The 26,897-nt window shown below is 37.3% G+C and overlaps 1 protein-coding gene and 1 pseudogene across 3 annotated transcripts in view; one reads left to right on the top strand and one right to left on the bottom strand.

The window, feature by feature from the left end:
- The window catches only part of Samd13 (sterile alpha motif domain containing 13), a 49,055-nt gene extending 36,103 nt beyond the window's left edge, over positions 1 to 12,952 (bottom strand). The window contains exons 1-2 of one of the 3 annotated variants that reach the window (XM_027935198.3): positions 12,890 to 12,952; positions 8,170 to 8,254 (exon numbers count right to left, since the gene is read on the bottom strand). In XM_027935198.3, coding sequence (XP_027790999.1) covers positions 8,170 to 8,222 — 53 coding nt within the window. In that variant the 5' untranslated portion in view covers positions 8,223 to 8,254; positions 12,890 to 12,952. Of the gene's footprint in view, positions 1 to 8,169; positions 8,255 to 9,716; positions 9,831 to 12,889 lie in introns of those variants that run through there. The other 2 variants (XM_071618756.1, XM_034636517.2) reach the window with 2 other exon arrangements.
- On the top strand, positions 1,759 to 4,418 carry LOC114092627 (elongation factor 1-beta-like; annotated as a pseudogene).
- Positions 12,953 to 26,897: the final 13,945 nt, after the last annotated feature.

The raw sequence follows: 26,897 nt of genomic DNA, 5'->3' as shown, positions 1-26,897 counted from the left end.
AGTCAATTCTGCTGTTGTGCTCTTTCTCTCTCCCTTTGCTTTGTTTCTCCTATTTTTCTCCTCCTTCCTGCTACAGCTCTTCTGCATTCTCTATGTTCTCTTTTTGAAATTGTAAACTCTTTTCTACCTTGCTAGCACATTTTCTTTTCTCTTCATTAGCTGTAGTTTTACCAACTTTAAGAACAAATTGTTCCATATAATTCCTGGCTCCACCATTAATGCTGATGCAATTATTACTGCTGTGGATGATATAGGTGACACCTACTATTTCCTATAAAACCTAGGATCTAGTTCATGGTTATTGTTTTTTACTGGTGACAATTTCTGACCCTGCCACTCATGTTTTTTGTGGTAATTAATGTCACACATGTCACAATAGTAAATGGGTATTTATTTTAATGCTATATGTTATTTGCATCTGTTGTTGCTATTGTTTGTTTTGCCCTGTTCTGGGAGGTGCTTGGAACCAACAAAAACACTACAAGTTTACAGGGTAGAGACTCTGTGTTGAACTAAACTCTTCCAAGAAACAGAGTGTAACTTGCTCCCCATACAAATTGATGACACTCAATCTTCAGCTATACCTTAGTACAAAGAATTGAAGACAAAACCCCAACTAACAACCAGGCCCCAAGTAGAAACAGATAAGGGGAAGGCTGCATGGGCCCACTTACAGACATCCACTGCTACAGGAAAAACAGAATTAATGCAAAGACTGTGGATACCACAACTACTCGGGTATCTTTATCTAGATTACTCTAGGACACTTTGTCAAGTAAAGACCATGCCCTAAAAAGGCCCCCACATAATAGCAGAAAATAAATACCTCCCAACAGATGCATAAACCCAACAAAGGAATATAGAAAATATGGGGAAAAAACCAAAGTAACACAAAACCTCCTAAAGTTCATAATCACCAGCAACTGACCCAAAAGATACTGAAGTAGATGAAATATCAGCTAAAGAATTCAAAAGAATCATTATAAAAACAATCAATGAATTCCAAGAGAACACAGAAAAACAAGTGAATGAATTAAGGAAGTCAGTATAGAATATGAATGAGAAATTAAATAAGGAGTTAGAAATATTGAAAAAGAAACAAATGGAAATCTTGGAAATGAAAGACATAATAAATCAAATAAAATGTTTACTTGAAAGTCTCTCTAATAGACTACACTAAACAAAGAATCTCAGAACTAGAAGACAAACTGGCTAGACTTAAACATTCAGAAAGCACTTAAGAAAAGAAAATAAGTAACTATGATCAGAATATACAAGAACTCTGGAAACATAGTAAGAGACCAATTTATGAATCACTGGAATTAAGGAGGGTTGTGAGATGCAGGCTAATGAAATTCATAACCTCTTCAGGGAAATAATAACAAAAAAATTTCCAAACCATGACAATGAGATGGATATCCAGATACAGAAGACATTCAGAATTCCAAATAAACAAGATCAAAAAAGAATCTCTCCACAACACATTATAATTAAGATGCTTAACATGAAGAACAAGGATAAAATTTTTAAAACCTCAAGAGAAAAATGTAAGGTCACATTTAAAGGCAAACCTGTCAGAATTGCTTCCAATTTTTCAGTGCAAACTCTAAAAGCCAGAAGCATTTGGAATGATATGTTCCAAGTACTGAAAGAAAATAACTGCCAACCAAGATTGCTATATCCAGCAAAGTTCTCCTTCAAAATTGAAAAGGAGCTCTTTCCTCCACTGCTATCCAGCTACCAGTAACAGACGAGGCCATGGGTTTCTGAGACCTAGAAAGCCCAGCCGGCTTTCAGATACTCAATGATTACGTGGTGGACAAGAGCTACATAGAGGGGTATGAGCCATTACAAGCAGATGTGGCAGTATCTGAATCAGTCTCTGGCCGACCACCTGCAGACTTGTGCCATGCCCAATGTTGGTATAATCACATCAACTGATTTTTACAAGTTGGTATAATCACATCAAGTCTTATGAAAAGGAAAAGGCCAGCCTTCCTGGAGTGAAGAAAGCTTTGGGCAAGTATGGCCCTGCCAAGGTGGAAGATACCACAGGGAGTGGAGCTACAGAGAGCAAAGATGATAATGACATACATCTCTTTGGATCTGATGAGGAGGAAAGTGAAGAAGCAAAGAGGCTAAGGGAGGAATGCCTTGCACAGTATGAGTCAAAGAAAGCCAAAAAACCTGCACTTTTCACCATGTCTTCCATCTTACTAGATGTGAAACCTTGGGATGATGAGTCGAATATAAAAACATTAAAAAATAAGACATTAAAAAACAAGACCTAAGTGTATGTTGTTTGGAAGAGATGCACCTTACAGGCAAAGACAGCTATAGGATGAAAATTGACATACAATGCAAAGGAATCCCCAAACAAGCAGGAGTAGCTATTCTCATGTCTGACAAAGCAGACTTCAAACCAAAATCATGGAGAGAGACAAAGAAGGTCACTTCACACTGATAAAGGAACAATCCAACAAGAAGATAAAACAATAATAAATATTTATGCTTCAAAAATTGGTGCAAATAATTACACAAAAGAGACACTACTTGAATCGAAGACTCCAGTATAATAATACTGGGTGATTTAAACACACCTCTCTCATCATTAGATAAGTCAAGCAGACATGAAACTCTTTGGACCTGAGAAATACTATAAATAAAATGAACTTAACAACAGCTGAATACACTTTCTTCTCTGTGGCTCATGAAACCTTCTGAAAAATAGACTATATTCTGGGCCACAAAGCAACTCTTAGCAAGTACAAAAAAAATGATGTAATTCCTTGCATCTTATTAGATCATAATGGAATAAAATTAGATATCAACATGACAAAACCCTATGTAAACTATATAAACACATAGAGATTGAACAATAGTTTTGAATGATGAATAGTTGAAAGAAAAAATTAAGGAAGAAATTTAAAAATTCTTAGACTCAAATGAGAATAGTGGTACAACATACCAGAACTTTTGGAATGATATAAAGGCAGTTCTAAGGGGAAAGTTTATAACTATGAGTGCCTACATAAGAAAATCAAAAAGATCACCAACAACCCAATTTTGTATCTCATAGCGCTTCAAAAGAGAAGATCCAACCAATTCCAAAATCAGTAGAAAGGAAGAATTAATATCAGAGCTGAAATCAATGAAATTGAGAATACAAAAAACAATAGAAAGTACCAATAAACAAAGAGTTGGTTCTTTGAAAAGATAAAAAAGACTTAGCCAAACTAACCAGAGAGAGGAGAGAGGAGAGAGGAGAGAGAGAGAGAGAGAGAGAGAGACACAGAGAGAGAGCACCAACTTAATAAAATTAGAGACGAAAAAGGAGAAATCACCACAGACATCACAGGTATTCAGCAGGTCATTAGGGACTATTTTGAAAATTCAGACTCCATTAAATTAGAAAACCTAGAAGAAATGGATACACTGCTAGACAAATATGATCTGCCAAAACTAGATCAACAGACATAGATACACTAGACAGATCAATAACTAGCAATGAGATAGAAGCAATAATAAAAAGTCTTTCAACAAAGAAAAGTCCATGACCAGATGAATTCTCAGCTGAATTCTACCAAAAGTTTAAAGAACAATTGTTAATACTCCTCAAATTATTCCATGAAATAGAAAGGGAAACTCATTTTATGAAGCTAATATTACACTCATACCAAAACCAGATAAGGACACATCAAAAAAAGCATCCCAAGACAAACAAAAACCAAACCAAAACAAAAATCCTAGTATATTTATAAGAATATAAAAAACATCCACCATCCAACAAGGCACAATTATATAGTCTAGATTTCCATAAAAAATAACCATACATGCAAAGAAGTATGAAAATACAATCCACAATGGGAAGAAAATTCAGTAAACTAAATTGAGAAATCATCTAAATGATAAAATTAATAGATAGGGACATAGAAACAGTTATTATGGCTATATTCTATATGTTCATGAAGCTAGAGAAAAGACCGAAAATACTAAGTAGAGATATGGAATAAATCTTTGAAAAAGACCAAGTCTAACTTTTAGAGGTAATATCTATACTGTCTGAAATGAAAAATTCCTGGGAACCAGGCACTATGGTGCACGACTATAATCCCAGCAGCTTCGGAGGCTGAGACAAGAGGATCGCAAGTTCAAAGCCAGCCTCAGCACTGGCGAGGTGCTAAGCAACTCAGTGAGACCCTGTCTCTAATAAAATACAAAATTGGGCTGGGGATATGGCTCAGTGATTGAGTGCTCCTGAATTCAATCCTTGGTACCAAAAAACAAAACAAACAAACAACAAAAACATGGAGTCTGATTAACAAGAGATGAAAAAAACTTTTTTGATGTTTTAGGTTGCTATACTTTATGGACACTATCAAATTTCAAATAGACTAAGGCAGAAACCAGATGATTAAAATGCACATTCAAAGATAACTGATAGTGAAATCTTTATACACACATACATATAAAATTAATTTAAGAGAGAATTAACTCTTTTCTTACTGGTTTATATATGATCTAGCAAAGTGCACAAGCCAGCAAGCATATCTGAATAGTTTAATTTAATTGTAAATTATGCCTCTAAACAAAGTAACAGACTCCATTTATTCTGCTGTTAATCTAGAAGAATTTAAGCATACTTGAAAGAATTAAGTGATAATGATTTTTATGATACTTTCTTATGAGTAGAATAATCATGTCAAAGTTCAAAAATTATTTGGTGGATTTTAAGTGCTTATATGATAAATCTACAAATTAATCTGGTGTAATATTCTACTGATAGGATCCTGCCTTCCAATATAAAAGCATAATCTGTTTCTTCTACAGAATCTTTTGACAGTGTCCTTCAACTTGTTCATACTCATCTGATAAGATTTTAGAAGTGTACTTATTTCATAGTTATTTCAAATTGTTTCTTCATTATGTATTCTGCTATCACATATAATTTGTCCTTATATATTAGCTCTGATCTGGTGATATTAACACTATTTATTTATTTATTATTTGTTGTGATTAGTTTATACATGACAGTAGAATGCATTTTGACACATCGTACCCAAATGGAGCACAACTTCTCATTCCTCTGGCTGTACATGGTGCTGAGTTGAGTTGAAAAATTTTAAAGAAAAGGTTAGTAAACTTAAATGCAAAGAAATAGAATCTTATCAAATGAATACAAGACACACTGAAAAAAAATTATAATTACCATGGAAATGTAAAGAGCCAAACAATCTTGAAAAAGAACAACAAAGTTAAGTGGCTTAACACTACTTGATTTCAGACTACAGTTATCAAAGCTATAGTCATCAAAGCAGTGTTGCATTGGTGTGTGTGTGTGTGTGTGTGTGTGTGTGTGTGTGTGTGAAAAGCAACAGAATAGAATAGAGAGTCTAGAAATAGACCCATGCATGTATGATTGATTATTTTTCAATAAAGTTGAAGGAGCATTGAACGAACGGTGCTGGAAAATTTGGATATCCACAGGCAAAAAAACAGCTACTATCACCAACAAAAAAACTTCAATTCTTATTTCATATTTCACAAAAAAATTAACTCAAAAAGACAGACTCAAAAATCACAGTCCTGCTGGGCATGGTGGCCTACATCTGTAACCCCAGCAGCTCTGGAAGCTGAGACAGGAAGATCACAAGTTCAAAGACAGCCTCAGCAATTTAGTAAGGCATTAAGCAACTTGGAGCAGAGTTCAAAGCCAGCCTCAGTAACGCAAGGTGCTATGCAACTCAGTGAGACCCTGTCTCTAAATAAAATACAAAGTAGGGCTGGGGATGTGGCTCAGCGGTCTAGTGCCCCTGAGTTCAATCCCTGTTTACCCCCCACCCCCCAAAAGCCATAGCCCTAAACCCTAAACCCTAAAACTATAGAAAACTTTTATAAGAAAATGGAGAAAATCATTGAGACTCTGTTTAGGCAAAGATTTCTTAAATATGACATGAAAAGTATAATCCATAAAAGGAAAAATTGATAAATAGGACTTTGTCAGAACTAAAAAAATGTTTGCACTTTCAAGAACATTGTAGAGAGAATAAAAAGACAAGCCACATGCTAGGAGAAAATATTTTCAAATCTTATATATGATGAAGAACTTGTATTAGCATTATATAAAAACCTTCTATGCAACAAATATGAAAAAATAATAAACCAATAAAAGAGGAAAAAATATCTGAATAATACTACAACTAAGAAGATACACAAAATTCAAATAAGCACATGAAAACAGGCTCCACATCATTTGTCACTAGGGAAATAAAAGTTAAACCTATACCAAATATAATGTCTAATATGAAAAAGATTGGTCATACCAAGTTCACAAGGACATAGGACAACTTATGTACTCACAGTCTGCTGTAGGAATGTGTATGGAACAACCAGTTTGAAAAATAATCTGTCAGTTTGTTAAAAATTAAATACACACCTATCATAACCTACCCAATACCATTCCTCTTCCATGGAAGATAAATGAAAGCATATGTCCACAGAATAGACCTATACTAGATCAAAGCAGCTTAATTTGTAACATCTAAAAAAAATGGAAACAACTCAAATATCTATCATCATATAGATGGACAGTTATTAATCTGTTTTATATCCAAACAATGAAATATTAGTAAAAGTAATGAACTAAGTGATAACATGTATAAATCACAAATGAATTATGCCCAGTGAGACACCAGACAATATATACATATATACAAATTTCTAGAAAAATCAAACTAATTTGTAGTGACAGCAATTCAATGGTAGCCCGGGGATACAAGGGCAGAAAAGAGAAGGTGAGATTATAAAGGGTTATAAGGTAACTGGGGATAAAGGATACATTCATTATCATAACTGTGGCAGTGGTTTCACAGGTATAGGCAAATGTCAAAACACACCAAATTTTATATTTTAAGCACATGTAATTTGTTATATTTCAATAAAGTTATTAGCTTAAATTTATTAAAATTAGGCACAATTTAGAGCTCAGTATATCAGTTAACACTAGTCCCCTTTCAAGTTCTTAACTGCAATATATAGTGGCTACCATTTTGGCCATCACAAGCACAGAATATTTCCATGACTGCTACAACTACCACTGGATAGCAATCATCTACCTCATAAAGAAGGATCCATTTCTTTCATTCCTCCTCCATCTCTCTATGTTCAACTTTAAGAATGGGAGTAAGCATGGCAGTGTGGCATTAATATATAAATTACATGAGAATTTTAGAAGCAGATTTTATTAAGTTAATTTTAATGTAATTTTGCTGTGAAGCAAAATATGCTTCTATTCATAAACATAGCACACTGTCTCCTAATTTAGATATCACTGTTTCTATGGATTACATTTAATTAGTTTCTTCCAATATTCAAATTGACAATTTTAAACCAAATAGATAACACTGTCTCAGAATTTATTTTCTCTTTGTAATCAAGCTTCAATACAACTCTTAAATATGAATATACAGTTTTAGTATACTCACTGATATCTTGTGAATTAGCTTTGTCCTGATTTAGAATATAATGCTATATAATACAATTGAATTTTCTTAATTAAAAAAATCAAGCATTTAACCCTTACACAATAAATATAATCATTAGTTTCAAATGTGGGAATAGATATTAAAATAGAACACCATGGTAGGCACTGAGATATTTCACATTCAAGGAACAGTTTTAAAAATCAGGGCAGAGAAGTTGTTAAACTTAGTAGTCTGACTGAAGCGTTTCTCTTCTTTAACTACAGTTCTCAGTTTTGAGAGTTGGAGGTTATTTATTTTTTTAAAAAAAAAAGGAAGAAGAAAAAAGAATCAAACTCCATTTTCTGCCCCTATCCTAGTAGCCTATAGACTTGGAAGGCAGAGTCTATGTTTATTTTGTTTTTGTTTCTAGGGAATACAGGGCTGAAATCCTCAATCTTCCTGGTTCCATAGCCTGCTACACTGATCTGTGCCCATTTTGATATCTGAGTCATGCCTACCTTGGAAATGCAATACAGAAAAAGGCAACTGAAGTTGGGTAAGAGACCAAGAAGGCTGGTGGCCAGTGTAGACAAACCGAGACAACCCCCCAAATGTGTACTGTAGTCAATTAGCAAGACCTGTAAAAATAGAAACCAAGTCCCTCCGTTGTTTGCAGAAGCAGAACTCAGAAGCCAGCTTCACTTACTTTTTTACACCGACAGAGCCATTTTCCTTGTTTTCCATGTCAACAGATAGCATGGGAAGGCTGCAGGGTTTCTTTACTTCAGCAACTAATCAATAAGGGAGAAAAGCTTGTGTTTAATTCTGAGAAGGTGAGAGAAGAATATATATTCTGAATCAGACATAATGGTTCCTTTTTACAGCTTCACACCAGTTCACGTATGTTTGTTTAAATCTCTAGTTCCCTGAGCGATTGGATAGATGTGATTAAACCTAAACAACTGAAGGAGACAGATGAATTGGGGTGCTTTCATCTGTACTGGCACTCCCAGCCTTGACAATAAGCATTTGCAAATGAAATTGAATCCTCGTTCAAAACAAGTGCTGTGTGACCTGGCACAGCTTCCTCTGGGTGCCAAGCTTTCACTTAAGATATTGCAACTCATAAATGAGTCGAAGTGGAGGAAAAAAAAAATCCCCCTTTTCCTGCCCCCTCCCACCACAGACTGTGATTTCTTTTATTGCTTTTTCTTTTTTTGTCCACTCCCTCTGCTCCCAGATTTTTTTCATTGTAATGCAGGAGCGCACTTACAGCTTTTGTCAGCAAGTATCCCCCTACCTCACATATTCTCAACGAAAGCCTCAAAAACCAGTCTAGGAGATGACCATGCTGTTAGTAAAGCAGGAAGCTCACAAAAAAAAAATGCCAGATCGTCCTTAGTACAGAAAGGTGGTGCTGGTGTGTGTGTGTGTGTGTGTGTGTAAGCGAGGGTAGGCAGCTCATTCAATTTATATAAAATCACCAAAACATTTAAGAAGATATAGTAACATCCACCACTCTTTTTGTTTGTAGGATGAGGACTGTGAAAAAATGAAAACCCTCCACAATTAAATAGGCAATTAACACGATGAAAAAGCTAGGAACAAAACTGCTTCAAAGAAAAACAAAACAAAACAAAAACCCCAAAACCCAGAAACAAAATAAAACAGAAAAACTAATCCCGGAAACGTGGTTTGTTCTTATTCAGCTGAAGCCATCAATTAAATACATTTCCTTTCAAATCACTTTATACTTCGGCACTCCTTCTCCAGGGATTACTCTGACATGGCAAGTGCATCACTTAGTATATTCACAAGATTTTTATCACTGTTAGAGAAGTAGATGATTAACAAATAGCACCGTTAAGTGTGGGATGATCTTCACTCCTGAAACACACACACACACACACACACACACACACACACACAAACTTCCAGGTGCTAAACCACTTAGATCTCTGCCAAGAAAACCAACATTTAATCTACACATAGCTATCAGCATACATCCCCACACCACACCGGCACAGAGTAGGCAGGAAGCAGTGCTGCTGCTCCAAGCTACCAGAAGGATTTCACTTCAGTTGGAAACTGTTACACATTCACCATTTTCTAAGCATCTCAGAAACAAAACAAAACAAAACACTCACAATGATACTCTGCAACATCACACTACATTGTCTTATTACTATTATTTTCTTTCTTTCCTATTTTTTTTTTTTTTTTTTTTGGTGGAAGAGTAAAAAGAAAACCTACCTATAAGCAACTAAAACATATCATATTTTTATAGGCTTATCAAGAACAGCCAAAGAAACCCCAATGTTTTCTTTCACAAAGTAGGCTGGCAAAGGAATTCAATAAGGAGGTACAATTTGACACAGTGAAATAAAACCAGGCTGGCTCTCAGCCAACATGACGTTAGGAATCACACACAAGCTGCACCAACTGCCTTCTGGTTCATGGCTGACTTTTTAAAGCTACAGTGTGCCTGTTCACTTTGGCTAACTACCTTCAGCACAATTAGTGGAAGTGGATGAATCATGGGTCCAAAACCGGCAGAATTTTCCCTGCACCTGTCTTGTACTAAGAAAAACAAGCTGTCTTAATAGGTCTCTTCATTTTCTCCCACCCCTTCACTGTTGCTAACTGTCTTTACTGTTGTTCTGAGATTGAATGCCATGTTTCAAAACTATTTCTTTTTCTCCCCTGTGGGAAAAATAAGATGAGCCCATGGCTTACAGGCTCTACTCAGGGAACAATCAGAAGCTGTAGTCCTGCCTTACTCGTTTTTCCTAATAGAGAAATGTGGACAAAGTTCCTAGAGCTGGCTTTTAAGTAATCTCTTTGTGAGAATGAGGAACGTACTGCCCAGTAGCAAATCCCTTTCCTTCATTATGCAGGAAGTAGCATATTTCACAGAGGATGGAAAATAGATGACCAGATCTCCTGAAAACACCCACATTCTTTTATTTTGGCATTCATCCTATCCAGTGAAACCAACAAAAACTCAAACAGAAACAAAGCCTTATTCTACAAAAGGAAAACAACTAGTTCTGTGAGGTTTGATTTCATTTATCCCAGTTACATAAAAAGCATAATCCAACAAATGCAAACAACATTTACAACCCATGAGAACCTGGTACTGTGTATGAGTCATATAAAAATAAGAAAATATATTGCCAACTCCCAAATACATAGTCTCTCCCACTATCATCCTAAATCCCAATTTAGGAATTGGGAGGTAGACTAGAGAGGCTAGGTAAAAACATTCCATATAAGTTTCCTTGGTCAGTCACAGTTCCTTGGTTTAATTGGGAAACACTTCTGTGTGTATAGGGGTGGGGGAGGGGGAATCACAAAAACTGTTCTTTACACATATAGAAAACATACATGATTACTTCTTCATTGAAATAAACACCAATCAACATTTGGATACTTTTAGGTCAAAATAGGCACAAAACCTTTCAGAACACACACACAACTCCCAGAATTATTCTGGAAAAAAATATCTGCTACTGTGATGTTGTTTAGACTTCAGGCAGAATTGAGAAGAAAGTGGCCTGCCTCCAATTTCTTTAGTAATCTTTAAGGGGCATTAGGAGATCAGTAACTATGATCTAAATTTAGAACCTGAATTGCAAAGTCAAAAATTTTTTCCCTTACTTATTCTGGGAATGAGATTACAAATCTTCAATTTCCTGAAAGACCACTGCTGAGAAATACTTTTAGTACTCTCTTCACCCGTCTTTTCCATTGCCCTCTTGCAAAAGCAAACAATCATGAAATAGGGACCAATTTTAAGTGTTCAAATATTTTTAGTATCTTTTTTTTTTTTGGTGGATGTGTCACCACTGCTGTTCAAAATCATGTACTCTAATGAAGATAAAGAGCTTTCGACAAAGATTCCATAATGCTTTTGAACTTGATCTGAAATTCCTGAACCATTTTCCAACTAAATCGAAGGAGGAGAACTGAACTTTGAGTCCTGTTAAGCAGTGAAGCCACAAGGAGGGTATCCTGACAGCACTGCTGAGAACAAAAGTATACTTGGCTCACCACTCCTGAAGGAAAAGAGGCAAATAAAATGTAGTTACACCCAAACCTTATATACACTCACAGGAGGAAAGATTCTGTGAAGCTTTTCCAAGCATTTTTTTCCCCTACATATAGAAAAGGACATCCCCTCCCGCCTTGCCTGCTGTGTTCAAAAGTTTGCTAGTTAAACAAAGTGTTAGGTTTCAGAAAGCGCTGTTAGAAATCAGTCCTATTTGATAAAAAAGTGAGCCACAGAGGCATTCTAAACTATGACAACAGGAGGTTTCACTTACCAGTGAGTTTCTAACTTTGGTAATAAACTAACATTTATGAATATAAATACACTAGTACTCACCCACTCCCTCCTCACATGCCCGGGCAAACTGTTTGACATTAACCCTTTTCTCTAATGACAAGAATGATCTGAAGGTACATAGTGTGTTTGTATGATGTGTGTACTGCGGTAAATATTGTGTGTTATATGTGTTTGTGATGTGTCCTATGTGTGGATATAGAACTCATGGTATGTAGTGTATGTTTGTGTATGGGGGGGGGGGGGGGCAAACAAATAAGGATTCAGCACATTATACGATGTGCTAAAATAACTTTGGAGGTCCTGGCATCAGGAATTTGAAGCAGAAAATATGAGCCCATTTGGAAGTACATTCAAACGGGGGTGGGGGGACTTGTGACTCGGTTGGCTTCTTTTATTGATCCGCACTCATCCCCCAGGCAGTACAGACTCCTAATGGAAAGCCAGCTATGTATTCAAGAAGCCACCCGCCAGGGCCCCTGTCCTGGATCTCCCCCACGAAGTAGCCAAGGACAAGGGTGAGCTCTAGAGTCCCAAGGGCTTCTCAAGGGAAAAGGAAGCATATCCTGGAGAAGGGGCAGTGGGTGTGGGGACAGGACACAGCCTCTTGGACCTGCGCCTCCAGCAGAGAGTAAAACGACTCGTGTGGCACGTTCCAAAGAGAGTGGAAAGTTTCTGGCTGAAACTTTCAAAGAGAAACATGCCAGGTCTTTGGTCTGGGGACTCCCCGGTGGAGCCCGTTTTGGAAAAGGGGTTTGGGGGTGTGGCGCGAGCTGTGCCTCCACCCTGTCCTGTCCTGCAAGCTCGGTCCCGCAGCCCCCGGCTCGCCCCGGTTCTCCGCGGAACTGGACACGCTTCTGCCCCCAATTCCACTCCAGGACAGAGTGACAAGAGTCCACGCCCGTGAGTGCAACAAGCTGCCGGAGCGCTGGACACACAGAAGACACGAGGGAGGGCGGGGCGCTTTTTTTTTTTTTTTTTCCTTTTTTCACCAGTGTGGTGATCTTTGCTTCTTTTTATCCTGGAGAGGGGAGAGGGCCGGCGCGTTCCCAGGCCCTCGCCGCACGTGCCCATCACTTACCTCCCGCACTGCCGCGCCGGGAGGTTTGCCCCGCGCAGAGCTCGGCGGCCGCCACGCGCCGAGCCCCAGGCAGCCGGCCGGACGCGCGCGGCACGCCGGGAGTTGTAGTCCACCGTGGGCCGGCGGGGGTCCGAGAGATGTGGGCGCGGGGAAGCGGAGTGCAGAGCCCAGAGGGAAGGGCCCTGGTAGGGGCCCTGTGAATGTGAGGGAAGACGCTTGCAGAAACTTAAAACTTCCAGAGTGCTGAGGTCAGGGGGAGCATTCTAGAGAGATTTTTAAAGTGGAGGCTTTCAGGTAATCCCATTTGCTTCCTGTTTTACTTGCTCATGATAACCCTGCTGAAGTTTAAGCTGGACTTTGGCAGTAATAATAACTAGAGATTTCCAGGGTCAATATTATTTAGGGCTCTACTCTCCATTCGCCCCTTCCAGTCTTTGCTTGAAACACCTATTCAGTTGCTCACAAAATAACTCAGTTGAAGCCCTGGACATGCAAAGGGAGGGTGAGTAATTGCACCTTGCATTTGTAGAACGCTCAACAGCACTCTTTACAAAGCACTTTTACTTCAGCGTTTCATTATGTTAGAACCATAAAGCAATACTGGAATTTAGTTAGAGAAAAAGTAAAGTTGCAGAAAGTTTTGTGTATCCACACCTGTGGAGTTGGAACCAACCCATACTATTCATTTCCTTCTCTAGCCCTTCTCTTAGCAGCTGGGAAGAGAGGGTGGGGAGAAGGAGGGCTGGGGATAGATGTAATGGATACAATGAAAGAAAAGGGGCCTGTTGTGAAGGATTTTCTTGCAATAGCTAATGAATAATAATAATAATCCTTAGTAAATAAGGAAATAAAAGAAGCACCCATGGATTGGAAGAATACAAGGGGAAGGAAAAGGCAGTTGTATAGGAATACACAACAGAAGATTGCAAGCAGGCTAGAGGCAATATGAAAAAGTTGTATCAGAAAGAAAAGCACAAACATTTAGAAGCCAAAGAGAACTTGAATCCTGATGTTGTCACTTCTGAGTTAATTCTGTGACCTGAGTTATTTAACCTCTACAAACCACTTTTGCCTGATCTTTAAAGTTTAAGTAAAAATAATCCCTATTTTGTGATGTGATTGGGCAGATTAAAGAAGACAGGAAGCAGTTAGAATAGTGCCTGGCATTTCATGAGTATTCGGTTAGTACTGGCTACTATTATTATCTACAGAAACTGCTCGTGGGAGTATCAAAAGACAGATTGCAGTGGAAGTGCCAGTTAGGAGGCTTGACAATACTCTAAGCTACAGATAGTGATATCTTGACCTACTGTGACAGAAAGGAAGCAGCTATGAGACACTTTGAAGGGAAAAAGAACAGGGCAGTGGAATCAGCTGATTTTGGGGTCTGAGGAACAGGAATCAAAGATGCTTGCCATTTCTAGATTGCGTGAATTGGATGATGCTGCCACTCACACAAATAGGTACAACCAGTGGAATAACTGATTTTGGAGGAAGATGACTAGTTTGATTTTGGATGTGTTTAACTTGAGGATTTCTGTATGTGAATGACCAAATAGCAGTTGGAAATGTGGGCTTAGATACTACATGTAGAAATGATACTTTGAGAGCCATTTATTTAGTAGAGGTAGTTTTTAAGAGCCTATGTAGAAAAAAAAAGGAAGGATAGCAGGGGTGGGTAGGGAGAGGAGAGGAATTGGACAGAGCTGCCAAGCTGGAACTGGTGAAAACAGAAAGGGAATGTTGCAGGGGACAGTGACAGGGGAGCCGAGGAGGAAGGAGAGGTGAGGAGTGTGCCAACAGGTCAAAGGCTATTTGACAACAGAAAGTAGCCACTGGGTATGTGGATCGAGAGACTGTTTAAATAGAACTGTCTGTAGGGGTCGTTTTGGAAATTCACTAGAGTGATTTGGCTTTTCCTAGTGATTGGGGAATGGTCAACTGAAATAGAATTGGTGGGGCCAAAAATTCTAGGCATCTTTCATTGCCTGGAAGACCTGACTGCCCCACTGGTCATTCATTTAGGTGAAAACCTGTTTATAAGTATCTGAGCCTAGAATCTATATATATAAATGTTTTTCACACAGTTATAGTATGTATTGATTTTTCCTGAAATGCAGTAAGATGAATGGCAATATTCATGGAATTCGAATGACTGATATAGTTCCTTTTGTGTCTGTCCTTTTTTTTTTTTTTTGTGATTCTATAAATGGATACAAACATCTGACTATTTCACTGGCACTTATTTCTCCTACCTAATGGTAATGGTAACTTAGCACTCATTGACCAACTTTTCCCAACACCCCCTACCTTCTGTACTCCCCAGTATCTTGCACACTGGCCTTGTGGATTTCTGAGCGAAGACACAGAAAATATGCCAATGTGGCTGGATTGGAGGGACTGGGAGAATCAGCCCCTGATGTTAGATTTGTAGGTATTGCAAGGACTTTGGCTTTCTCTCTGAGTGAAATGGCAGCTGCGGTTTTAAGCAGATGAGTGACATGGTTAGGCATATTTGTAAAAGATTATATTGGCTAGTTTCTCAATGATACATTATAGGGATTGATGGTGGAAACAGACTAAGCAAGAAGTTTTTTTCAATGATCCAGGCAAGAAATAATAGTGGCTTCAACCAGAGATAACAAAGAAAAATGATTGATTGCATGTGGGAGGAGAAATTAAGAATCTCTGAGTGTACAGAGAAAGAGTTTTAGGGGTTGGAAAAGGATAGAAGATGGAGACAACCTAAAGAATGTGTGAGGCCTTCTGGGAATGAGATTTTGGGAATGACCTGGGAGTCTCGAATTTCTTGTGTTGACTTACATAAACAGGGATAAAGGAGTTGATGAAATCAGTCCAAGGAGAATCAAGAAATAAAATGGGGGCAGGGAGGCTGTGAGTGGGAAGTATGGATGTTTGGGCTCCCTAACTGTGGATAGATATGAAGAAGTCTAAAAATCAAATGGATTCCTTATCCATGTTGGAATGTTGAAGGCCCAAGGAAGGGAGAACTCAGTCCCAGGGGCAACACTCGCTCATGACTCCTGCCAGGAGAGAAGCACACTGGATCAGATGGCATGGTCATCCCTGCCTCTGCCTTGGATCTCTTTGATGAACTTGGCCCTACCTGATGGAGTTGAAGATTGGGGAAAGCTGGTAATTACTTACAGCTGGGTCATAAATAATGATTATTCCATAAGGTGTATGTCTAATGCTGGCAGAGGTAGATTTGTAATTGTGGAAATGGAGAAATTTTGAGAATTTAACAAATGGAGAATTTTGGCAAAGAAGCTTTGGAGGAAGCTGGCTGGGCCTTTAAAGTGAAGGGCTACTCTGGGATTGGGAGCAGGAGACAACTAAAAAGTGAAGTGAAGAAGCCCTTAGGAGCAGAGATAAGAAAATTCAGAACAGAGGGGTAGTAGATATAGTAACATTCTGGAGAAGAATCTACGAACTGTTTAACCTTGGAAGGAAAGCAATACAGTTCCTCCTCGTATAAGAAAGAACAGAATAATTCAGGAAAATTCTGAAGAGATAAAAGAGTGGAATATTAAAAATTTTTGTTAATGCATTATGAAAAAAAAATATGTGGTTAAAAAATGAAAACCCTCAGAAATTAATAATTGAAAGTAAATATTCCCACTAAATGCATTCCTCAAATAACACCTAAGTGTTTATTCTGTGCTTGTGATTTCTTCTTTTGGAAATATTATATGGGCATCTAAGATATTAGTATTATTTTCTTCACAGGCTTTAAAATTTAAACAATAAATAAAATTTATTGAGCACTTATTATAAAGTATTCTACACCAATATTTTGACCATGGTATTTTTGGCCCTCATATCTATGTATTTTTAATTTTTTTTAGTTGAAGATGGATACAATCTTTATTTTATTTCATTTATTTTTATGTGGTGCTAAGTATCAAACCTAGTGCCTCGCGCATGCAAGGCAAGTGCTCTACCACTGAGCTACTACCCCAGCCCCAGCCCTATATCTATGTATTTTTTGTCTTGATTTTTTTAAGTATCAAAAGAAATTTATCAAAGTACCCCAATATTTCTCTAAAATTTTCTCTTGTTTTTTGAAGATTTGCTTCCTGTATTTTAATGTTACATTATTTTGTACATGGAGAGTCATAGTAGTAATAACTTCAGTGCAAATTGTACCTTTTGTCATTATAAAGTGATTCTCTTTGTCCCATTTGGTGCATTTAAAAGAGTCTATTCTATCCCATTTGAAACCATTTTAATTAGATAGTTATGTTTAATCTTGGTCATGTCTATTTCTTTTTAAAATCTTTATTACTTTTTTTGTTTTCTGACCTATGATTTTCTTTCTTTTCTTTTTGTTTTTATCTTTTGTGCATTTGTGTGAAAGATAAACAAAGTTAGACCCTATTAAAGAGATAAATATAGATTTTAATCAGTAATAACTATTGTAATTGGGAAACAAATCCAGAATGAATTGAACTCAATCTCAACTTGTATAGGGATGACTGGGCTAAAAGTAGAAATAGGGAAGGGGACAAGTGGGGTCTCTGTAGATCAGAGAAATGAAATTACAGAGGCTTATCAACATAAGGTGTTAAGTTCAGTTGTGACTGGTAGCTGGCATTGATAAAGGTTGGGCTTTTCTCCTCCCACAAAGGCAGACCAGGAGTCCCTGTCCCTCCTCAGGGTTACATTTCAAAGGAATGTCTTGAGATAGACTCTCCTGAGATTTATGTGAGCATCTCAAAGAGAAAGAGGAAGGACACAGAGTTGCAAGCCCTTTTCAGCAAATGCTCTGAGAAAAGGTATGCAGGGGTCTATTGTTTGATGCTGGCTAAAACAAACAGTAAGTACTTTTGGCAGCTTTGAGCATTCTCAGGCAGGCACTTTAAGGGGGTCTAGAGTCAACCTAGGGATGTGGTCTTAAACAATATTAGTATTTATTGAATTCTTTATAGGCTAAAGTTGAGGGTTCATCAAGAAGAGGACTTAGAGGAACATGGATAGATTTTGATCAAGGAGAAAATTGACATTAGTTATCTATTGCTGTGCAACAAACTACCCCAAAATCTGTTAAAAACAAACAAAAACAAAACCACATTTATTATCTTGGGCAACCGGGCTTATGTGTGTCTTACCTGAATCTCTAATTCATGACTGCAATCAAGGTGTTGAAAAGGACCCCAGCTTCAGCTGAAGGCTCGACTTGGGGAGAGTTACTTATGTTTGCTGACAGGATTTAGTTCCTTGAGGATTGTTTAAGGGCCTCCGTTTCTTGCCACTCTTGCCTCTCCATAGGTAGCTCACAACGTGACTTCTAACTTTATCAAAACAAATATGTGAGAAGAGTTAGAATATAAGCAAGACAAGAGTTGTAGTCTTGCATAGCCTAATTTTAGAAGTGAAATCTCATCACTTTAGCCACATTGTTTTTGTTAGGGACAAATTATTAGGTTGGGCCTATACACTAGGCTATGAGTAATAGCAGGAGGTGGGAACCACTGGGAGCCATTTTTAAAAATGGCTGCCTGTCACAGTGGCAGCTTAGAAGTTTTAAAGTCTGCTTTAAATGATATCTTTACATTAATATTTCTCAATTAACTTTAGAATGAAATGCTTTTTTCTCCACCTCTCAGTTTAGGGAGCATATATGATTCTTATTGCAGTCCACGATCATCAAAATATTATTTTTTATATTGTATAATTTTTCTTTTAAGCCTTACCAATTATATCTAATTTTATGACAAATGCCAATTATTTAAATATAATTTTATCATAAACAGATTGAAAGCTCATGGTTCAATCTTTGTGCTTCATGAATTCAAGTTCAATGAACTTATAAATTCATTATTGTTACTCATCTGTTCATTGTCTTGATTTTTTTTTTCCTGATAGATTTTTAATTAGTGCATAAATGCTATGTTTCTTGAATACTTACATATTTGAGAATTTCTTCGGATTACACAGGAAAGGTGGTTAGACTAGGTATGGAAAGTTTTTCCCCTTCAGTATTCATTAGCCATTGTTCCATTTCTTTCTAGCATTCAACATTGCTTGAAACATGTCTGATTTGTTTATGACTATGACCTTTCCCCTCTGCCTAAATGATCCTAGGATTCTTTTAATTTTTTCTAAATTCTTAAACTTTTAGAAAAAAAATCTTTTATTAAAGTTTCTTGGAATGTGATGAGCTCTTTCAAAATGCAGATTTAAGACCTTCTTATTTCATAAATTCTTCTATCATGCAAATTTCTTTTATTCCCATTAATTCATTCACATCTTCAAAGATCAGAGTCATTCACATGGTTGCTCTCTTTTGTCTGTGGTCCACATCTTTTATCTTCTTTCTGATCATTCTGTATCATTTTCCACTAAATTCTATATGATTTCTTTTCTTCAGTTCCTTTTAAAATTGTAGATGGATACAATACCTTTATTTATTTATTTTTATGTGGTGTTGATGATCAAACCAGGTGCCTCACACATGCTGGACAAGCGCTCTACCACTGAGCCACAATCACAACCCTGATTTCTTTTTTTAATGGCTTGCTCTCCATCCATCCAGTTTTTTTTGTTTTTTTTTTTGCGGGGGGGGGGGGTTGTTGTTTTTTTGTTTGTTTAGTTTTTAAGTTCTCCTTGGTGCTTTTAATGTGGTTTTCAATGGTTTAATTTCTTCTTGTTTTTTTCCTCTGCTTTTCTAGATATCTTTTATTTTTACTATTGTGTGGATCACGGGCTACTTTTTACAACTTTTTTCTTTTTAATCTTTGAGGGACATCAGCAAAATCTAGTTGATTTGCTCAAGAATAAAGTGAATGTAAGCCATTCACTTTATTCATTTGCTGGTGGGACTGTAGATTGATGCAACCACTTTGAAAAGCAGTATGGAGTCTCCTCAGAAAACTTGGAATGGAAGCACCATTTGATCCAGTTATCCCATTCCTGGGTATATGCCCAAAGAACTTAAAATCAGCGTACTATAGTGATGCAGCCACATCCTATGTTTATAGCAGCTCAGTTCAACAATAGCTAAGCTATGTAACCAACTTAGACCTATTGCTCTTCAACAGATGAATGGATAAGAATCTGTGGTGTATATACACAATGGACTATTGTTACTCAGCCATAAAAAAGAATGAAATTATGTCTTTGCCGGTAAATGGATGGAACTGGAGAATATCATGCTAAGTGAAATATGTCAATCCCCAAAAACCAAAGGCCAAATATTCCCTCTTATATGTGGATGTTAACACACAATGGGATGGGGAGAATAGAAGTTTATTCAATTAGACAAAGGGGGATGAAGGGAAGGGAGTGGGAATGGGAGAGGAAAGACAGTAGAATGAAGCAGACATAACTTTCCTATGTTCATGTATGAATACCTGACCAGTGAAACTTCACATCATGTACAACCACAAAAATGGGAAATTTCACTCCACATATATGTAATATATCAAAATACACTCTACTCTCATTTATATCTAAAAAGAATTAAAAGATTTTTTTGAAAAATAAAGTAAGTGATTTTCTCACCCTCTCTGTTCACCTGTGTACAGTATGATCACCCATTTAAAATGTAATATGGAGAACTAATGTTGAGGGCTCATCAAGTTGGATTGGTCATTCAGTGATGAATAATCTGGCGCAAGTGGAAAATTTCCTTGGAATGAGGAAGAAAGAATCAGAAATTCACTTTTTCTTTCTACTTATTTAATCTATTTTTTTCACAAAGTATATGGACTTATAATAATATAAGAAGTGACTTATAATAATATAAGAAGCAATTTAAAAACTATTCAACATCAGAATGAAAATCAAATATTAAAACCGGAGATGTAGAAAGAATGCAGATTGGTAGCTATAGAACCCTACAAAATCATTACAATTAACTTTTGGCTGAATGCTTAAACTTCCTGGAAATCAAAGCAAGAAAAATCATACAATTAAATATATGATTTTCATTTCAACCTATCAGTTATTCAGGGAAAACAAATTTGTAGCTCTTAGTTCTGGGGAAAATAATCAAATGGAGCAGTGTTCTTAATGATTTTGGTTAGTAAATGCAGTAGTGACACTTGTTAAGCTACTTCTTACAGCATTGCTTAGTGAAAACTAAAAACATGGCATCAAAGCACAGTTCAGAGAAAGTCAATTCCTGTGTTTCTAATATGTGTGTTCCAAGCCTACTGGGAAAATTAAATGTCTTTGGAGGAATAGATCATGTTATGGGTTGAATTATGTCTTAACCCCTATTACTTCAGAATGTGATCTTATTTGGAAATTGGGTCACTGCAGATGTAATTAGTTAAGATGAGATCATTCTGGAGTATGGGGACCCTATTCCACTATCCAGGCACAAACCGAAGGAGCTTCAGGAGCTACATGAAGCTGGATAAGCCAAGGATAGAACCTCTCCTGGACACTTCAAAGGAGGTGTGGCCCTGCTAACACCTGATTATAGACTGTGGGGAAATAAACAAACATCTAACTTTTTAGGCACTCAGTCTTTGGTCCTTTTTCATAGCAGCTTTAGGAAAGTAAGATAGGTTCATTTCATCCAATAATGTTTCACCAATATTCTTGGTGTGTGTTGGACAACAGAAAGTTTCATAAGAAACTAAACGTTTCATGTGTGGAATTAAGAATAGCTCCATATGCTTTCAATTAACATTTGCAAATATTGGTAAGATTGACATCTCTGTGAACATTGTAGCACTTAGAATGCTAGCCATTACACCTTGTGGGGAAGAATCAACTGTATATTTTAAAATAAATTCAGAGTTGTTGTTGTAACAGTGCAGGATCTGTTTTATCACATGAAATAAATAAACATTGCTGAAATGATATGGTCTATAACCTTTACAAATTAGTGATTCCTACACTTTTCTGTAAGAATTGGAATGATATATGATTATCAGCCACAAGGCAATTAGAAAGGCAGAAGAATTTTAGGATACTTGATAATCCAGAATTATGGTAGTGAGGAAATCTAGATTGAATTCTCTGTTGAAACTACCTCCAATCATTGAAAACCACACCATTGTGGTACATAATACCTCCCTTCATGTTTTCTATCATGATGGTACATACATACAGATTTTCCAAAAACTATCTTCCTCCCTTCCTTCCTTCCTTCCTTTCTTTCTTTCCAGAGATTTTTATTCCCAGACAGATGGTATTAAAAAACAAAAGTGTGTACAGTCTCATCCCCCAATCCAAAGGTCAAACTTCTGGACATTCTCCAAAACACAGCAGCAGTCTAGAGATAGGGAAAGGAGGGGGTGGGTCTCAGAGTTAGAAATAATTATAAACTCTCTGAGTTAAAATCATGAATTTTGCAGTAGATAGACATTTTTATAGCCCCTTTCTCTTCCCTGAAATTTTCATTTCCTTTTTAATTTCGCAATCATATACATTTTAGTTTTAGATTTATTCATGCATTTAAAGCATGATTTCTGTATAAGTGTGTGTGTGTGTGTGTATGTGTGTGTATGTGTATATATATATTGTTGGTGTTGTTTGGTACTGGGGATTGAACTAAGGGGCACTCAACCACTGAGTCACATTCCCAGCCCTATTTTGTGTATTATTTAGAGACAGGGTCTCACTGAGTTGCTAGTGCCTCACCATTGCTGAGGTTTGCTTTGAATTCACAATCCTCCTGCTTTAGCCTCCCAAGCTGCTGGGATTACAGGCATACAACACTGTGCTTGGCAATATATTTTTATATATTTAATTATGTTAAATGTGTGAATAGGAGAAGTCATCTCTCAATATTCTTTTTTTTAGTCGTTCAATATTCTTAATTGTATTATTATTTCAAATTGTTTATACTTTAGGATATAAGGAACTTGCCTCTGGGAATAAAAATCTCCGCATGGAAAGAACTAAAAGAAAATCTTTATGTATGTGCTATTACTGGAGAAAACATGAGGGCAGACATTCTGTACTAATCCCTAGATGACTGATTCTGGTCCACAGTAAAACACCCTGGACTTTAAGTAAACCCATTTGGCACCCTGTGCCGTTTGGTTAGTATGTCTGTCTCCTGTCACTGAGTCTGTCTCCAATTGCTCTTCCTTCTACTGTAGAATTCATGATTTTAATGCAGAGTTTATTTTGCTGGAGTGAATGTGAATTGTTGTGATTACTTTGGAAAATAATTTGTCATTATCAAGTAAAGTTAAAGATTTTCATACTCTATTATTCAGCAATTCCCTCATAGGTTTAAATCTGTGATAGACAAAATAATTCTCTCCTCCAAAAGATGACCACATGTTGATCTTCAGAATACGTTGGGTTGTGTAGCAAAGGAGAATGAAGTTTGCAGGTGGAGTTGAGGTTGTTAATGAGTTGATTTTTAAAGATAAAGTGATTATCCTAGATTATACAAGTGGGCCAAGTAACCCCAAGGATCTCAAAGTTGAAGAAGAAGGCAGAAAACCCAGAACCAGAGATGACTTTATGAGACAGGTTAGATCAGCCATTACTAGCCTTGAAAATGGAAGGGGACCATGAGCCAAGGAATGCATGCCCTCTGTAAAATGTAGAAAGGGCCAGAAAATAGATCCTCCCTTAGAGTTTCTAGAAAGGAACATAACCCTACAGACTCTTTGAATTTAGTGCAGTGAGACCCACCTCAGACTGCTACACCTGCAGAACTATAAGATAGTACATTTGTGTTGTTTTAAACCACTGACTTACCAAGTTTATAGGAATTTGTATGAAAGAAATAGGAAATTAATATAGTGTTCTAGTGAAACTCTTGCATGATGGCAATAGGAGACACAGGCAAGACTCCACAGGCATATACATCAACATGCTATTGAATGCAAAAGCAAGTGACAAATATGTTGGAATATCATTTATATGGAGTTCAAAAATTAAAAGTAAAATGTTTTGCTTAAAGATACATAATGATATCATGTGAATGAAACAAAAGAAAGGATGAAAACACAGTTCACCTGATAGTTGCCTCTGGTGGAGAAGACAGGGATGGCAGATTGGGGAGTGGAACACAGGGATCTCCAAGACATTGGTAGTGCTCTGGAACAATGACTTCACTGGGTGCATTTCGTTATGTTATGTAACATGCATGTGTATAGTATACATCATTTTGAAGGTAACAAATATTTCATATTTTTTTCAAGAGAGAAAAATAAAAAAGAAGAAGAAAACTAGGTGTGACCAGAATATAGCTTTGTCATGGTGTTTTAAATAATTAACAGAACTGAGGCCTTTTAATATTCATGCAGGTACTAAAAATGAAATTTTTTGTTAATTTTGGTAACTGGGAATTCCTATGAGCCCATGTGGTTTAACTGACAGCTGATTCCTGCTCATAGAGTCAAAGCCAAGAAGTCAATGAAAATGGTCATCTGGACAGTGTTTCAGGTCCAACAGCCTTTCTGGCACCAACTCCCCTACTCCAGACTGGTCAACAGTAATGAGTGCTTGCTCTGTCCAGGATCTCTTCTAACCACATACAGTCCTCATAACAACTTGTTGATACAGGTGCTACTATTACTGTTGTTATTTTACAGATGGTCAAATGGAATTCGTCTTCAGTGATTAAAAATCCTGCCTAAGATCATACAGGTAGGAAATAGCTAGGAAGGAGCAGTCTTTGCTCCGAATAGAGTCTGAGTCCAGAGCTTAAGCTCTTGTGTGTCACCCTACACGGAAACTCAATTGCTCTCCAACTGTACTATAAATAAGATTTATACTGAGGCCCTGGTTTAAAATGCAGATTCTTTTGACATAGTTGCTAGAAAATCCGTCTTCAAATGAGGTGTGGAATTCACAATGTCAGCAGACGTTTAAGTATTTGCCATTAATTCAATTTATCCCTCCTGCAAATCTGATCATACCCCTCCTTTTTTAAAAAAAAATTTCTATGCTTTTCCTAAACATTAAGATTCAGATCCAGTCTTCTTCAGATTCCGTCTCTGTTGAGGGCCACAGCCGAGTTGGGATGACGCATGGCATTTTTGCCAGAAGTAGTGGTTGAGAGGTGACGCCAGCGAGTTCTTTCGGAGTTCCCGTTGAGTTCCAGTTGAGCTCTCGCGGGGATTCCCGGAGAGTTCCCATAGGTTGGGGAAGTGCCAGAGTGGGGATATTTCTGGTTGCTGGTTCCTGGATGAGCCGCGTGGCGTTTGCGAGAATTCCCGGGGAGTGTGTGTGTGGAGTTCAGAAATAAAGTTTGTTCCTGCTTCAGTGGCTCGTGATTTGTGCCCAGCCAGACTGCAGCAAGTCTCTTCATATTCTGGTCTCTAATCATGCCTTTAGTGTCACGTCCATCCAGACCCCAAGACTCCTTCTTTACTACCATCTTTATGGACCTTCTTCCAAAACCAAGCATAATGACTTCACACCTCCACTCCTTAGTAGACATTGTTTTCTGTTACTCAGAAATGTCCTGCCTACTTTCTTCATTTAGGTAACTCCTATGCATCCTTCAAAATTCTGAATCTTTATTTTATACCTTCCTTCAGTATTGATTTAAAAACCTTGTCTTCTTCTACAGTACTGCATGCTTTCTTCTTTTATGGCACTAACTACACTACACTATAAACTTCAGTGTTCTCAACTGTCTTCTCCTCTGGTAGTTTTTAATAATAGCAATAAATGATATGTATTGAGCAATTTTTTGGCAGTTTACATTATATTACTTCTGATTTCCAACACAGCTCCAAAAGATAGTTATTTTGAGCTGCATTTTGAAGTTGAGACTCAGAGAGTGAGATAATGTATCCATGGTCATATCATCACAATGGCAGTATCACATTCACAACTGGCTCTATTATGTCTTTGACTCTGTCTCCCCAGCCTGAAACAGTGAATGATACTCTCCTGGTCAGACAGACAGGGATGGATGGATGACTTGAGTTGAAATAAATCCTAGTTTTAAAGAAAAGGGAAAAAGGCCAAATTTGAAGTCATAACAAGTAGACTTATCCTTGAGTTTTGCCTATCCCTCCAACAGCTGTGAAGGGTAGGAGAGCTACACATTTCCAGAGGTGATTATTATGGCAGGTGGGTTTTCTGAGAGGAAGAAGATTTTGTCACTAGAAGCTTTGGATCAACAGAGAGGACAGAAAGGGCCAGATGCTTGTTGGTACAAATTTTCTTGGTAGAAGAACTATAGTTGTCATGCAATTTTTATCTTAGTTCCTCAGATGGGAAGATAGTGATTTGTTATCTCTGTGTGCAGCTATGACCAAAGAGATTGATGTGGGGGTTTGGTCTTGGGGCCAATGTGTGTACACTGCCTGCCTTTTAGTTCATGTCTGAACCTGAACCTCATATTGTCTCTGACTCAGTCCATTTTAACAATAAGCCCATCTTGGATTGCTTGCTACATGCCAATATTTTGCAAAAATTTAAATTTGCAAGTTATCACCAAGAAATTTAATTTTTTTAATTAACTCCCAGAAGTTGGAAGTTAGAGAGTGATGGTCTGCCTCTGTGTTAGTCTTTTTAACTTGCCATGACTTGCTGACCACTTTTCCCCTCTCCAGGAGCCCCTTTCCTTTAATAGCTTCCTTTTAAGTGACAGTTTAATGGAGGTTTTCTGCAACCCATTGAACTGAAAGTGGTAATGCTGCAAGTTGTTCTGAGCACCACACCTCCATTCTCCTCTGTAGAGAAGCCCTGAGTAGGATTTTGCACCTCTCATCCCACCACTCCCAAACCATGATGTTCAAACACTATTGCTTTTAAGCTGTTTTCAGAATTTTACTAAATGTTTAGGCTTTGGGCATTTAGTTTACCATGATACAAATTCTTTCATTTGTACATAAGTATGTTTCTCACTGACTTACCATCTCAGTCAATATAGTGTTGGTTGGCTCAACAATGGATCCTATTCTGTTTTCTGCCTCTGATTCCCTTTACTCTCTGACAAGAAAATCAGGGAGGTGGGAGTAGGCAGGTATCTGACACATACAGTGACTAATTTTCTTTTCTTCCTTTTTTTATAGTTAGTGTTTTTATTATGAAAATACTACTTCCT

Source organism: Marmota flaviventris, chromosome 10 (assembly GCF_047511675.1).
Source record: "Marmota flaviventris isolate mMarFla1 chromosome 10, mMarFla1.hap1, whole genome shotgun sequence".
In the NCBI taxonomy this organism is placed as follows: domain Eukaryota; kingdom Metazoa; phylum Chordata; class Mammalia; order Rodentia; family Sciuridae; genus Marmota; species Marmota flaviventris.
The sequence above is the reverse complement of the archived record's forward strand: the minus strand, read 5'-3'. Positions and strand labels throughout refer to the sequence as shown.